The sequence below is a fragment of the Lepisma saccharinum genome, chromosome 14 (assembly GCF_977018435.1).
Source record: "Lepisma saccharinum chromosome 14, izLepSacc3.1, whole genome shotgun sequence".
Lineage (NCBI taxonomy): Eukaryota > Metazoa > Arthropoda > Insecta > Zygentoma > Lepismatidae > Lepisma > Lepisma saccharinum.
In genome coordinates, this window is record NC_139242.1 from 15542871 (window position 1) to 15557574 (window position 14704).

The 14704-nt window shown below is 37.6% G+C and overlaps 1 protein-coding gene across 2 annotated transcripts in view; it reads left to right on the forward strand.

The window, feature by feature from the left end:
• The window catches only part of Ack (activated Cdc42 kinase), a 68532-nt gene that overhangs the window by 32616 nt on the left and 21212 nt on the right, over positions 1 to 14704 (forward strand). For both annotated transcript variants that reach the window (XM_083135178.1, XM_083135179.1), the window contains exon 10: positions 10619 to 10758. In XM_083135178.1, coding sequence (XP_082991304.1) covers positions 10619 to 10758 — 140 coding nt within the window. The remainder of the gene's footprint in view (positions 1 to 10618; positions 10759 to 14704) is intronic.

The following is a 14704-nucleotide window of genomic DNA, read 5'->3' on the forward strand; positions in this document are numbered from 1 at the left end:
GCTCAGTTGTGCCTAAAAGTGTCTAATCTGCCAGTTTTGCTTACTTCAGCTTCCCCCACAATCAAGAAGATAAACCTTTGTTTATGTAGAGGGAGGGAGGGATGTCAGAAGGGAGGGATGTCAGATCTTTGGAAATTCCAAATGTTGCTTAATTAGGGTAAGGTAAGCAAACTGGACAAGATGATGGTGGCTCATACTTGGACAAAAATATGCCAACAAACTCCTTTTTTTTTTTAGGTGAAATCTTGAAAGAGTAAATCAGTACTCATTTGCTTTGTTGGGCATGTGAAAGGAAGTAGAGATACTGTGTGTTTCGAAATGCTAAATGACAGTGTGGCCAGAGGTGTATTAATAAACAATGCAGAAGCATGTTTTACCACATGTTTTCTTATATTAGAATTACTTTAACTGACATAAACTGATTACTTTAAACGAGGGCCTTTAAACCTGAAAATTTTGACCGGGTGGGCAGGATCCATACATTGGTAAATTGGGGTGGCCAGATATGATGTATGACAAGAGTTTCGCAAACATGCATTCTCTCACTTCTCTTTCCCTCCCCTCTCCCAGTTTTGTTTGCATTTCTTTTTTCTGGTGTAGGTTGTCTTATTTATGCTTTACATGGGGGTGGAGGTGTAAGGACCTCAAAATGTACTTCCTGTGCTCCTGATATTTTATATAATTCCAGAAATTCGGTAGAAAGTGTCGCTTATACACTAAAAAAATGATTTATGAAACAGATGTAGACCAACAATGACACAATTCAAACTTGATATTCTTTAAGGTGATGAATAAACTGAAACACTCGATCTTTCTTTTTTATTGTCAGTGAACTTAGAATACGTATCAACAGTGCCAGCTGTATTGTACGAGTTAATGGACACCACAAATAACATCACAACTCTTTTATAATTTTGTTTTAATATGTGGATTTCCTTTATTTTACTTCCCTTTTTGTGCCACTTTTGGCTAATTTGCGAAGATGAGGATCAGTGATGATACAGTGAAATTGCAATTATACGTTTTGTGATAGTACGTTTTTCTCGTTAATACATTTTTTTTCTGGCGGTCCATGACAATTCCCATAAGGCTGCGTACTATTATATTTCAGTTATACGATTTTCAGTTATATGATTTTTCCACTTGTATGTTCTACGAGTTCAATCCCAACAAGGAAAAGATTTCAGTTATACGCTTTTAACTCGACTTGCTGAAAAGAAGGATTCCGTGATGATAACATCTGCCACCCATTCTCATACAGGTTTTCTTATCAGCTGCAACCATAGGACCAGACTCTCGACTTGGAATTCTATTTTTGTTGCTTGCATCGGAGAGAAGGGGAGGGGCTATGCACCCTTGAACAAGATTGGTCTGTGCTGAATAATCATGCGTTTGTTCTTTGCATTGGCTTCGACAAGTCGTATCTGCCTGAAGCAGATCAGAGATTGATATCTTTCAAGCTGTCCGACAAGTCACTGGCGCCACACTTCCCAGCCTGTCGTAAACATTACAAACAAGCTGAAGAAAGGGGGGGGAGGTGGGAGTTCCGTTGGATCTTATTACAGTCGTATTTGAAGATAATACGGTTGTTGAAGACAGACATTGCAGTACTTTAATTATGCAAAACGAAATTGCAGATAAACGAATTATTGCACACTGTGACTTATTTTTAACATGTGAATGTTTTTGAAGTAAAGCAGCGATCATACACTCTGTGCCTTTTACTTTCTGCAAACGCCATTTGAAATAAACACTTTTCCCCTTTTGTTACTATGTGATAAATTGTAGATAAAAGGCTGTAACTGCTCAACCACTGCATCTTTTTGAAGAATTTACATTCTAAATGTAAGAATGAACAAAAAGCAACATTTTAAGAGTCCAGGGGGAAATCAGGGGCAAAATCCCAAAGTTCGAATTTTTCCGTAATTACGCAAAATTCTGAATGCCGTAATTTCCATCTTTTTTTCAAAGTTGCGACACGATCATTACATATCCTCATAGAGTGGTCTTTTGTTGTGCTTTCCTCAAAATTTGGTCCATCCAGCATCCATAGGGCCGACACTAGAGTCGTTTTCACGTTCAGAAGACACAATGGGCTCTTATGGACAATGCTTTTCTTATGGGAAATACGAGCACGCTGTTGTGAAATTTCTCGATTTACAAATTTAGCTTACGTAAAATCGGTACCTGCAGTTTTGCAGGAAATTTTGTAGAGAATACGATGGTGAGCACAAAAAAGTGGTAACTTGTTTACATATTTTTAGATAAATTAAAAACTCAAATTTTCTGTGAAAACAAAGTTTTTACATTATTTTCATTCCTAACGTTGAAACATGCCGTAAAATTGAAGCATTCATTATGAAAAAAATGACACTGCTTTTTAATTGTCATAGGTGATGGTGGTGTTCAGAATTTATCAATACTTTAAAGCATATTCGCATTAAAAAATATTCAAATAAAGTATGTGGAGATTTTTTATATTCGTGCAGTAGAAAATGTAGTCGCTGGCCATTTTTTGTTCTGTAATTCCAAGTAAAAACTTCCAGCGACAAAGTTGTGAAGAAAATAATGAAATTATTTTCTATAATCACTCAAAGGTTCCTAGAAATATTACTTCCATGCATTTGGAGTTTCTTCTTAACACATTCGGGTCTGGCCTCATAATACAGCATTGTTACCTCTGGTCTGCGGTTTTTGGTTGTTTTTCAAAACATCATAGAAAAAATATTTTTAATTTGTTTTTATTTAACCACATATTTCTTAAATCTACAAAACTTCCTCTTTTCAATGAACAAAAATTTGTTAAATTTTATTTTCATTTTCAGACGTTTTTTAATATTTTTTTCAGCAATGTTTTGTGAAGAAGAAAAAAGTACAACATTGTAACAAATGCTAATATAGAGATATTTTAAGTTCGTAATCTGGAAATTTCAATAATTAACTAAATAAACTATCAATACATCTTTTGAATCTTGCATAAGAATACTTCTTACGTGCACATAACAAAAAATAATTACAAATTACAAGTAATTATCTTTTGTATGAAAAAGCGGCTGCAGGACAGGACCAGACGATGTATCAGTTGGTTCTGCGTCATCTGTAAAAATTAAACAAATAAATAAATAAACTAAATAAATAAAATACATTTTCATTTTACCTACACTATACAAAATAATAAATGGAAAAACTAAAAATACATCAGTGCATGTTGGAGAATCAAGAAAGAGGCAAAATGAATAGACCCAAAAAAATTACCTCTTCTCACTTCATTCATAAAATACTAGAGTTTGCAACACTGTTTATATTGTCGACAATAATTATTACGAATATAACCTACCTTCCAAATCTTCAAACTCATCTGCATCATCAAAATCGTCGCTAACTTCAAACTCTTAGGTGGAATCCTCTATGCAGTCTAGATCTAACGACGCCATTCTAAACAATGCACAGTACATCAACCCGACAACAAACAGTCACAGGTGCGAGATAAAAATAGCACATGAGTCACCTAGCGGTCGGAATTTCAACAGAGGGGCTTGAATGAATACGCGCGTGAGACGAAGTACGAGCATAGCCCGTCGTTCAATCGGCAAAGCGATTGCATACCGCAGGACGGGCTATGCCCGTCGTTCGTCCACATTGACTTTAAGTGCACTACGGGCTATGCCCGTCGTGAGACCCCAATGTGTTAACCCGAACCGCGCGCGAAGTAAGGGGACGTTGTATGGCCATCTTGAGCCGACTCACCGCAGCATTCCGGCTAATCACCACCAAGTTTTCGAGTTGTTATTTTATTTCCATTCAGTAAAAATATTAACTTCATTCAGTTTGTTATAATAGAATTGAAATTACTTAAATTTAATAATTGACAATTATTTCCAATGCTGCTGTTGTGAGCAACATTAGTGCTGTCGCAAATACACGTTGTTTTTGTTTACATTACTGTCGACATTAATACTGAAATGAAGATCACCTTTCACTTTCCAACCTACACATAAATTCATAGCACACCCTCCAGGTGCACCCGGCCACTGGCAAATTTACCCTCCATCCCAAAGGGACCTGCCATGCCTCAAACCTTATCTACATCCTCACCTGCAACATCTGTGGTGATTTTTACCTGGGGGAAACATCAACGGCCCTCAACCTCCGCATCAATAACCACCGCTCCTCCACCCACAACCTGGACTTCACTGTCGCCGTCCACACCAACCACCACAACATCAGTTTCAACGACTGCTTCCGGGTAGCGATCATCCACCTCCTACCCCAACCAGCCAACACCTCTGTTCGCAAAAGATGGGAGAGGGCCTATATATCGACCATGAGTGCAACCACTCCACCTGGCCTGAACAAGGCCACCCAGTAATGCCCAACCCTCACCCACCCTCCCGCCCTCCCTCCCAACTCAAACTACCCACTCACAGTTTACGACGAGCCTGGTGACGAAACAGTGTTTTTTCATTCTACGCACCGCTTCTTCTTCAATGGGGACCTGGCAACTCTGCAGGACCCCAACTTCCGGTTCCGTCTTCTGTTTCTTCTCACACCGATGATGCTATAAATTAGCGAAAATTTTGAATTTTCCTACTGTCCGGTGAGTGTTTCCTTTTACCTTATTTGATTTTTACTTAGCCCTTTTGGCCCTCCTTGCTTTTATCCATATATATATATATATATATATTCACAGTATAATATTAATAATTACATATAATTATCATTATATATATACAATATGTAACACCTACATTGTGAAGGAAGCTCATCATTTCCCGGCGACATGAGCTAGCGCTGTATTGGCAACACTGTACGGTTTCTCCATAAGCGCCGTTGTGTCTTCTGAACGTGAAATCGACTTTAGAAGCGAAATTCCGTAATGATGCAAAATTTCTGAATGTCGTGATTTCCGTTTTATTATTTATTTATTTTTGGTTGCGACACGAGCATTACATATCCTGAAGAGTGGTCTTTTGTTGTGTTTCCCTCAAAATTTGGTCCATCCAGCATCCACAGGGCTGACACTAGAAGTGAAATTCCGTAATTACGCAAAATTTCCGAATGCTGTGATTTCATATGTTTTTTTCTTCTTTCAAAGTTGCGTCACGAGCATTACATATACTCATAGAGTGAGTGGTATTTTTTTGTGCTTCCCTCAAAACTTGGTCCATCCAGCATCCATAGGGCCGACGCTTGAAGCGAAATACCGTAATTATGCAAAATTTTCGAATGCCGTGATTTCCGTTCTATTCTTATTTATTTTCAAAGTTGCGGCACGAGCGTTACACATCCTCATAGAGTAGTCTTTTGTCGTGCTTCCTTCGAAATTTGGTTATCCCAAATTATTGGGAGGCACAATGTATAAATTTTACCTCCGCTAAATAAAAGCCATGTGTTTAAGAAAAAAAACAAAACCAATTTCCTTCTCTCTACGACAATTAGTTCTCGAGCTACGATTTTTTTGTACTAGCGGCAAGTTTGAAAAACACACACTTGCAAAGGTTCTGGCTTCAACGGGAATACAGGCACGCGAGGCTCCATCCGCTAAAGGTTTTAAGTCCACTTTATGCACAGAAGGCTAATCGGGACTGGACCTACAGTTTAAAGTGGGATCCAAACCACTATGTGCCTCCAACAGGTATCTAACCTGGAACCCCTTGATTACAAGATGACGACGTTATTAGGACGCCATCGGGGAGGGAAAAAAGAAATGTGTACGTAACCCTCCCCCCCCCTCCTCCCTTGAAAATCCTGGGCACGCCACTGACTCTAGTGTTCAAATGGATTATGTTATCCACAATATAAGAGTTACTGTTTTGTTTATCAGAAAGCAAGACAATAACGAAAAATTGCTTCGTTTATGTTGGATGAGTCATTGTTGTCAGAAGCGATATAGGCAAGGGACTGCTTTGGAAGAGCTAGACATAACAGTGGCGCCGGTAGCAGCCTCCCTCCAGACAAACTGGCACCAAATAGGGCCGACTACTAAAAACAATTATACTTAAACCTCTCCCTTTCAAAAATCCTGGGCACGCCACTGACCCTCCACAGCAGTTGCAGATTAATTATCTCTTGTGAGAGGAGATTAGCTATTTTTTTCACTCGTTCCTAGACCAATATCAGATAACCCGGATTGGCAAATTATTCTTACTTTTCTTCCGCCAAACAAAAGGAAAGTTTTCCAAGCAAGTGTCCCCCCCCCCTGCTCCCTTTCTCCTTCCCCCTTCTACTAGGAACGATTACCTAGATAAAGGAAATGGGAATAATGATTGAGCCATGTTCGTAATTGTCCACATATGTTTTTGTGGGGGGAGGCACAACAAAAACACCCGAATCAGGCTTTTAGAATGTGTTAAAACACTTAGAGTAAGCAGCATTTAATGACTTATCGTTTTGGCAATAGTTCGCTTGTTCTCCGATCGTAAAGCAGGAGTTCAATGTTGCATGGTGAATGAATAGGCTGCTACAAAAGCAAGGAAGAGAGGAGAAAGAGGTGGACTAGCATACGGGACAGGCTTCTGGCAAAATTTGTCATCGGCAGGGTTTGGAAAATGTATAAAGTGGAAAATGCCCGACCCTGTGGCCGAGTGGTTAGCACATCGCGCTGCGACGCCAAGGGTCCCTGGTTCGAATCCCGGTGGGGCTTGGTTTTTTGTGAATGTCCATTCATCCATTTCATCACTCATCCCCATCTTCGCAAATTAGCCAAGAGGCACAAAACGCAAAGTAAAATAAACTAAATCAAATAAAAAAATAAAATTAAAAAAGTATGAAGCGGAAAACGAGTTACAGTAAACATAAGATTGAGATAAACGTCCTAATGTTCAGCATGTTTTTTTTGCAGGGAATTGGCTGAATTGATTAAGCAGGTAAACGTTGCTTGTAATTCTTTCATCCCCTGGCTCCTTCAATGTTTATTTCTTGTGAATTTATGGATTCACAATAACAATTTAGAACAGATTAGTGCAATACAGCAAACTTTGGTGTATATGTATTACTCCTTTTCTTTCTTTGTGTACTTAATTTTACCATTTTAATTATATTTCAATAATACATTTTTCTCAATTATATGTTTTTACCCTTCTGTCCCCCAAAAAACGTATAACTGAGATTTCACTGTACTATGAAAATTGATGAATGGACACTAGCAAACATCCATGCCCAGGCCGGGATTCGAACCCGGGACCCTTGGTGTCAAGGTGCAGGGTCGTACTATTTCATCCACAGAGCCCAAGCAACTTGACATTTGGCTCTCCTCCGAAACACGTCATTAACTTATTTGCTCGCAGATGGTCATCACTTGGAAAAACCCTTCATCTTATACCTTTATAGCTACACTGTCTGTTGTAAACTTACAGAGTGTCAATTGTCTACAGTTATGAATCTACTACTTGCTCAGCCAGTCGATCCTTTGTTGCTATAAACAATCAAACTTTGCAATTCATGAACTTTATATTAATTTTACGTGTGATATTTATATGAGACCCAGAGTCTAATTATACCCTTGCCACGTGGTCTGCCTCTTTTGTTGCGAAGGATATATACAGTGTATGAATTAAATGTCACTGTTGTTTTGGAGGATTTTGTGAAGTTCATTTTTCTTCCCTATTGAAATTTTGTGGACATTTCTGTCAAACTAGTTCTTCCTTTCTAGCATGTTATGATTTTGTGATATACAGTGCTTGAAGGAAATTCCTAGCTGTGCTTTTGATTGTTCAAGTTTAGGGAGAGATGGGAGGATCATTGTTTTGATTCATTCATTAAGTTGGTGTTTTAAGTCCACTTCATGCACAGTAAGGCTAATCGGGACTGGACCTACAGTTTAAAATGGGATCCAAACCACTATGTGCCTCTATAGAGAATCAGTCTCAGGACCCCTTGTTTACAAGGCGACAACGCTGCCACTGAGCCATCATGGAGGTCCTCGGGAGGATCATTGTATGGATCAACATGGACAATGCAGTAGGTAGGGAATGCTTATGCAAATTATCCGAGCTTGGGAGATGCTTTATGAAAATGTTGTTAGCTGCCTCTCCCACACACTTCGAGCACTGATGAGCTATGGATTGCAGGTCTAGTTTCCTGAAAATGTCTAAGAAATTAATATTCTCATAATCGAAGGTAAATGGCATCGTTAAAATTAAGATTAATAATATTGAGGTCCAAAAACATCAAAATTAAGCACCATCTCCGTGTTGCAACAACCTCTTCGGAGGTCCAATTCTCTCAAGTTCAGTTCCAGTGTCCCTCAAGATTGGAGTCGACAGCTATTTCTTAATAGCAGATTCCAATTGACCTTGTGATCTTGGACCAACATCGAAAATCTAGAGGTCGAGTTCAACCTTCACAACTGAAATAGTAAGTTTGCTTGATTATATTAGCCACTATTAGTATAGACGTCAGCGACTTTTTGCTTGAATCTGGAGCTGGAGCAGCCTAGAGGATGCCTTTTGGGGCTGAAGCCTCACCCAAACCAAGAAACAATTAAAAATTCCGTACAAACAACATTTTTTTATGTCTGTGCAAGTATTTATGTAACATAATTTTTAAAAGAAATTGTACCAAACAAAAAAAATACAATCGAGCATACACTACATATTTAGCTGCATGAATCATCCATCCCCTCCTCCAAAAGTAGAATCTTGATTTTTCCACTGCGTTGAAGTAATATAATTTCAGTTCCTCAGAGATTAAGACCATGCTGATTTATTTTCCAGAAGCTAATACGCTGGTACATATTTGGAGTAAAAGGTACAACTTGGGAGAGGGATGTGAGGTAGCTAACTATTGTACATCCATCCTCTTTTGGCATTTCAATGTTACATACGTTATAGCATTCTTGATACTTTTTTCATTAAGGGCCCCCAAAAGTTTTACTTGTTGGGGGAGGGAGGCACAGGAATCGGAGCTATGCCACTGATTCTTTACATACCTTTTTTTTTTCTTTTTGTGTTCTCCTTTCTCTCACACACTCGCTAGTATAAGGAAGTCTTGTCATGCATCAAAATTCTTTATCATGCCATGTGGAAGTAATGCGAGGTGTTTTTCTTTAAGTGTTTGGTTATTATAAGATATTTGTTTTATCCTGTATAATGTTGTACTCCAATTCTCAGAAAACGTGCACTTTATGTATACCCAGATATTCCACTACTTCTAGCGACAGAAGTATTAACTGGATCATGTTTCAAGTTTTAAATGATAGGATAAATTGACGTGTTATTCATCAACGTATATTCTAATGATTTTTCCTTATCTTAGTCACTAAACTAATGTAAATCCAAAAACAGTGAAACTTCTTATAAAATAATTTGTGAGCCTTTCTGGTATTGACAGTATTCATGAGAAAAATTCGTATTTCCCTAAACGTGTCTTGAATTTGTTCAGGTGGGCAGAAAAAAATTTGGGTGGGCAATTGCCACCCGTCCCTGCTTTAAACTTTTAAGTCTAAATGATAATTGTAATTCGAATGCAGTATAACTGCACTGTAAGAAGAAACTTGAAATAAGTTAACTTTCAATGCTTATAGTCTCTTTATTTAAGGGTTCCTCTTTTGGTGCCTATTTGCCTCCTATTTCAGAGGTTTTCAGTGCCTATAAATCCACACCCTAATGATTACATATCAATGCATTTTTTGTACAAGCTTTGTTGTATTGTAAACGAATATATTAGTTTTGAAAGTGAAACTCTGGTTTAATTGGTATTAGTGATGTGACGAAGCTGAAAATTTACCGATGCTGATGTACTCACCGATAACTTTTGGAACCAATACGGATTCCGATACATAAGATTATTCAATAGAAATGGAATGCTATTTTCAGCATGACAAAAATAAATTTGCTATGTACATTTCTGTTGCATATTACATATACATATATATTCTCAGAGATTTAACATTAGTACACAAGCAGTTCCTTCAAATGAAAATTGAATTCTTGTTCGTAATATTGTAAATTTAATGCTGACAGATTCAACTTTAGAAACATGAGTTTTTGAAGCGCTTCTGGAAGTAACCTACTTCTTCTCTTATTGCAAATCTGTCCAGCAACACTGAACACGCGTTCACTTAATACTAATGCAACAGATATGGCCAAATACGTATATTTTCAACACTTGCTTCAGGTTTGGATACTCATTTTTGAATTACCAATACAACAACGGATTCTGGTCACGTGGAATACTCAGTTCAGCAATATACTGTTCTATTTGAGTTAGGTTGATCCTCTGAATGAGAGTTTGCAATGTTTTTTTCACTAGAACTCCACAGTGATGAAGATCCATAACCTAATTTTCAATAATTCTTATAAAATTAAAATATAAAACTTATTAGAAGGTATTAGTATTATCGGTACCGATTTAAAAACTGGGTTTTTGCCGATGCCAATTTGTTAATTTCTGGCGATATTCCTACATTTGTAATCGGCTTCGGCACATCACTGATTGGTATGATATTGTTGCAGTGTAGTTCTTATGCTGTGATATTTGTAAGCATTTAATTTTAAATTGATGAAATGTTCAAGTATCACTTTTTTGCAGTTATTCGTAAGATGGGTAATAATAAAAATATCAGTTGAACCTTTGCACCCTGCAGTTGGTGATGTCTTCCTTCATTTTGTCTTTGCAGGGCAGAGTTGTATTGGTGGAAGGGTCAGAATTTGCGGACATTTGAAATTAGCCAGTTTCCTAGGTGCCTGGTAGATCCGATGAGGCGGAAAATGCCAGACGATATCAGCAAGCCACTCAGGAACTCCTTCATCCACACCGGTAAATGTCTGCTTGTGTCACATTGAACATAATTTCTCAGTTTTCACTGGTTTTTTTATCCCCAATGGCTAAAATCTTCAATGGTAACTAAATCTAGAAATTTTCATGTAACCTACTATGGTACTTTAAAGTCCACAGTACGTTCAAAATTGGACGTTAAACAACTTCTTCATCATTATAATATTTATTTGTGCATATTAAGCTCCACAGAGAACTAGAACTGAAATAACTTCATTATTTGCATAAGTTTCCAGCACTTGTTAAATATATGTACATGTTTCTAATGCAATTGAAAAAATGGATAATTCTGGAAAAGTCATGGAATTTACTTTTTCTTAAAAAATCAATGGTTTTAATAGTGCTGTAAAATTAGGTTTTTGAACAAATAAATGAATAAATTTTAAAATAGAAAGGATTAAATGCATTTTGGATGAATTATGCTTCAGTTTGATATCCTGACTATTACCGGTAGTTAGGGTAGAAAGTTTGTTAAATACCATTTGAAAAGGTGTCATGTTTTGAACAGTCTATCATGTAGAAATCTACTACAATAAGTAGTTTATTTGTATTTACCATTTTCTTCTTGCAATTTTTAGGGGCATTTGGTAGGTAGTTAAGTTTAGTAGCCTCCCTGATGGCGCAGTGGTAGCGTCGCTGCCTTATAATCAAGGGATCCCGGGTTCGATACCCGGTGGAGGCACAAGTGGTTCGGTTCGGATTCCACTTTAAACTGTAGGTCCAGTCCCGATTAGCCTTACTTTGCATAAAGCGGACACAAAACACCAAGTTAAGTGTAGTAAGGCATTACTAAAATTTACTGCAATTACATATTATTTCCACTATAATTGTTAAGAATTTTTAGAATGAAGGAATTCTTTGTTAATCATTAGACCAGTGTTCTGCAACCTTTTTTACTCACGGCACACCCCAGACGGGCCTAGACTCAACACGGCACACCAAAATGTCTGTCCCCTCAAAATCATATGAATCTTAATATAATTACGAAATATTCCGTCGTTATGTAATCAATTATTATTATTATCATTGTTGTTATTATTATTACAAGGTGTACAACTTTGCTTCCGCCGTTTTTCCCCAAAAATATGATGCTGGAATGAAAAACATTGCTTACCCAGGCATTATTCAAAGTATTGTCCATCGCTGGCCACTACTTTCTCCCATCTTTCGGGCAGCGTATGAATGCCGCGTCTAAAAAATTGTTCATCTTTGGAGGCGATCCACGAATCGATCCACTTTTTTACTTCTTCATAAGATCGGAAGTGTTGGTCAGCCAGTTCATGAGCCATTGATCGAAACAGGTGATAATCAGAGTGAGCGATGTCTGGAGAATAAGGCGGGTGGGGTAGGACGTCCCATCTTAATGTTTCCAAGTACATTTTCACTACTTTGGCAACGTGGGGTCATGCGTTGTCATGCTGAATCATACCCATGGCTTTCAGACGTTTTGAAATGGCTTGCTGTGTCACTCCCAATGATCGTGCTAATTCTTCTTGAGTTTGACGCGAGTCTTCACTCAGCAATGTCTCCAATTCTGCATCTTCGAAAACTTTCTGTCTTCCACCACTATGCCGGTCTTCGACATTAAAGTCACCGTTCTTGAAGCGTTGAAACCACTCACGACAGGTTCTCTCACTTATAGCGTCCTCACCATACGTAGTGGAGAGCATTCGATGAGCCTCAGCCGCAGTTTTCTTCATATTGAAACAAAAAAGTAGAACCTCCCGCAAATGGCGAGAATTTGGCTCGTACACTGACATCGATGCACATGGGGTTATCTTGACAGAGGTCCAAGCTAATTGCGTGACGTCTGCGATCTGCTTCTTTTGACCGCTACTTCCTGTTGTTGCCACCTGTCGGAAAACGGCGGAAGCAAAGTTGTACACCTTGTATTATAAAACATGAATATACTTATACATTTATTAAAAATTTATTAACTTTAATTCACTGTAGAAAATACACATTTCTAATACAAATTTTAAAGTAAATAACTCTACTCATACCTTCAATGTGATACTTGAGCCTACTTAGCTGCACACAGACGGCTGATTCATGGCGGAATCGTTGACAAAGCAAGCCTCATTTCTTCATCGATGGATTTGAGTCTCTCTCTCTTTAATGTTTTAATTGCAGTCAACGTCGAGAAGCCCAGTTCACACAAATAAGTAGTTGAAAATGGTAATAACACATTAACTACCATCTCGGAGATAGCCGGGTATTCACTGCTTATTGACAACCAAAATGTATCGAAAGGCACTTCGAAAAATTTTAATTTCAATGTTCTGTCTGCTTTCAAATCTGCCAGTTCCTCTTGTAAGTGAAAATTTTTCGGAAGATATTTTGAATCCATACTGAATGGATCGCGAACCCAGTCAAAATCTTCAACGCTCTCTCCAAAATATTTTTTGAAAGTCTGCTGCAAGAGTACTAAATGTTCTTTAATTAAGTCCATCAACACCTTATTATTGTCAGCAAGGGGCCATACAGTTTGAAACATCTCTCACGATCTATTTTAATTGTCTGTATCCACAAGTTCAACTTATTAATAAATCCTTAAATCTTATCCATACTAGTCAGAATATTTTCGTTTCTACTGTAGAGCACAGCTGTGATAGAACTGAACTGAAATACTGTAATTGTTGTCTGACAATGTGTGGGTCCTTCGGCGAAGAAAAAGAGCAATAAAGTTTAAGAAGCGCCTACAAACAGGCACAAAACAGCCAGCCGTACACAAAAGATGCAGTGTTACAAACAAAGAACTCGCTTGAATAGCTCTATTGTATGATTGGTGCGGGCCGCTAAAAGGCTTGCTAAAAGTCTTACGCGGCTTTCTTTGCGGTGAACACAAAGCTTGCCACCTGTAACCAATCAAACCGGCCCAATATTACAGGCGAGAATACATATAAGATGAGCAAACTATAACAATATTGAGTAAATAAATTACATTTAATTTCTATGAAAATATAACAGTTATCAGCAAGAATAAACAAGCACCTTCTTACTTCAAATCGACAATTAGTTTCTTACAATATTACAATAGGAAGTAAAAGTTCACGTCACACCTTTCACCGTGTGCCGCGGCACACCGGTTGCGGAACACTGCATTAGACAATATTCAAGTATTCCCTTGATACTCACTTGCTTCCTTGCCCCTACCTAACAGTAGTCACTTACTGTTCAGTGACTGTTCACATTGTTACCTTTACATGTGATGTTAATCTTGGTTGAGTGGGATTCTAAGTGTTAGTGTTTAGCCAAAATGAAGTAAAGATGGGCCGATATGAAATTTTGACCGATCCGTAGGGGCATGCATATTTCGTTTTTGATGAAAAAACGAAATTTGAAAAAACACATTGTAGTGTTATTTTTTCATGTTTTTGAAAGGTGTCAGATGCATTTTGTGACCATGTTTTGTCACGAAATAATGCGAAATGAACTGCAAAAAGCGAAATTAACTCTTAAACACGAAATTTAGGGTTTATTCACCGACGCGGCACCTTCTGAGGTCTGAATTATCCTGAGAGTTATGCAATTCCCGGAAAATTGATTAATTCTGCTGTTAATATTGGAGAAACAAAAATTGACTCCTTTACACAGAAATAAACTTAATACTCGGATAACTACATAAATAGGCTATTAGAAGTGAAATGTTAATTCTGTGGAATAAGTGTAGTTTTTAAATCAAATTTAGGATTATATTCACAATTTTAAAACCAAAATGACTTTTTATATACCACTTTTAATCCAATTTTTCACCGCTATAACACCGATATTTTATTTTATTTACCGCTTTTGAACCTGAAATTGACTCAGTTTTTATACCGAAATTTTGCTTTTTTATTTACCAAAAATATGTGCCTCTACCGATCCGATATAAAGTTCCAAATGGTCCTTGAAGAGCCTGAAGGGATCATTGGCCTCTTTATAA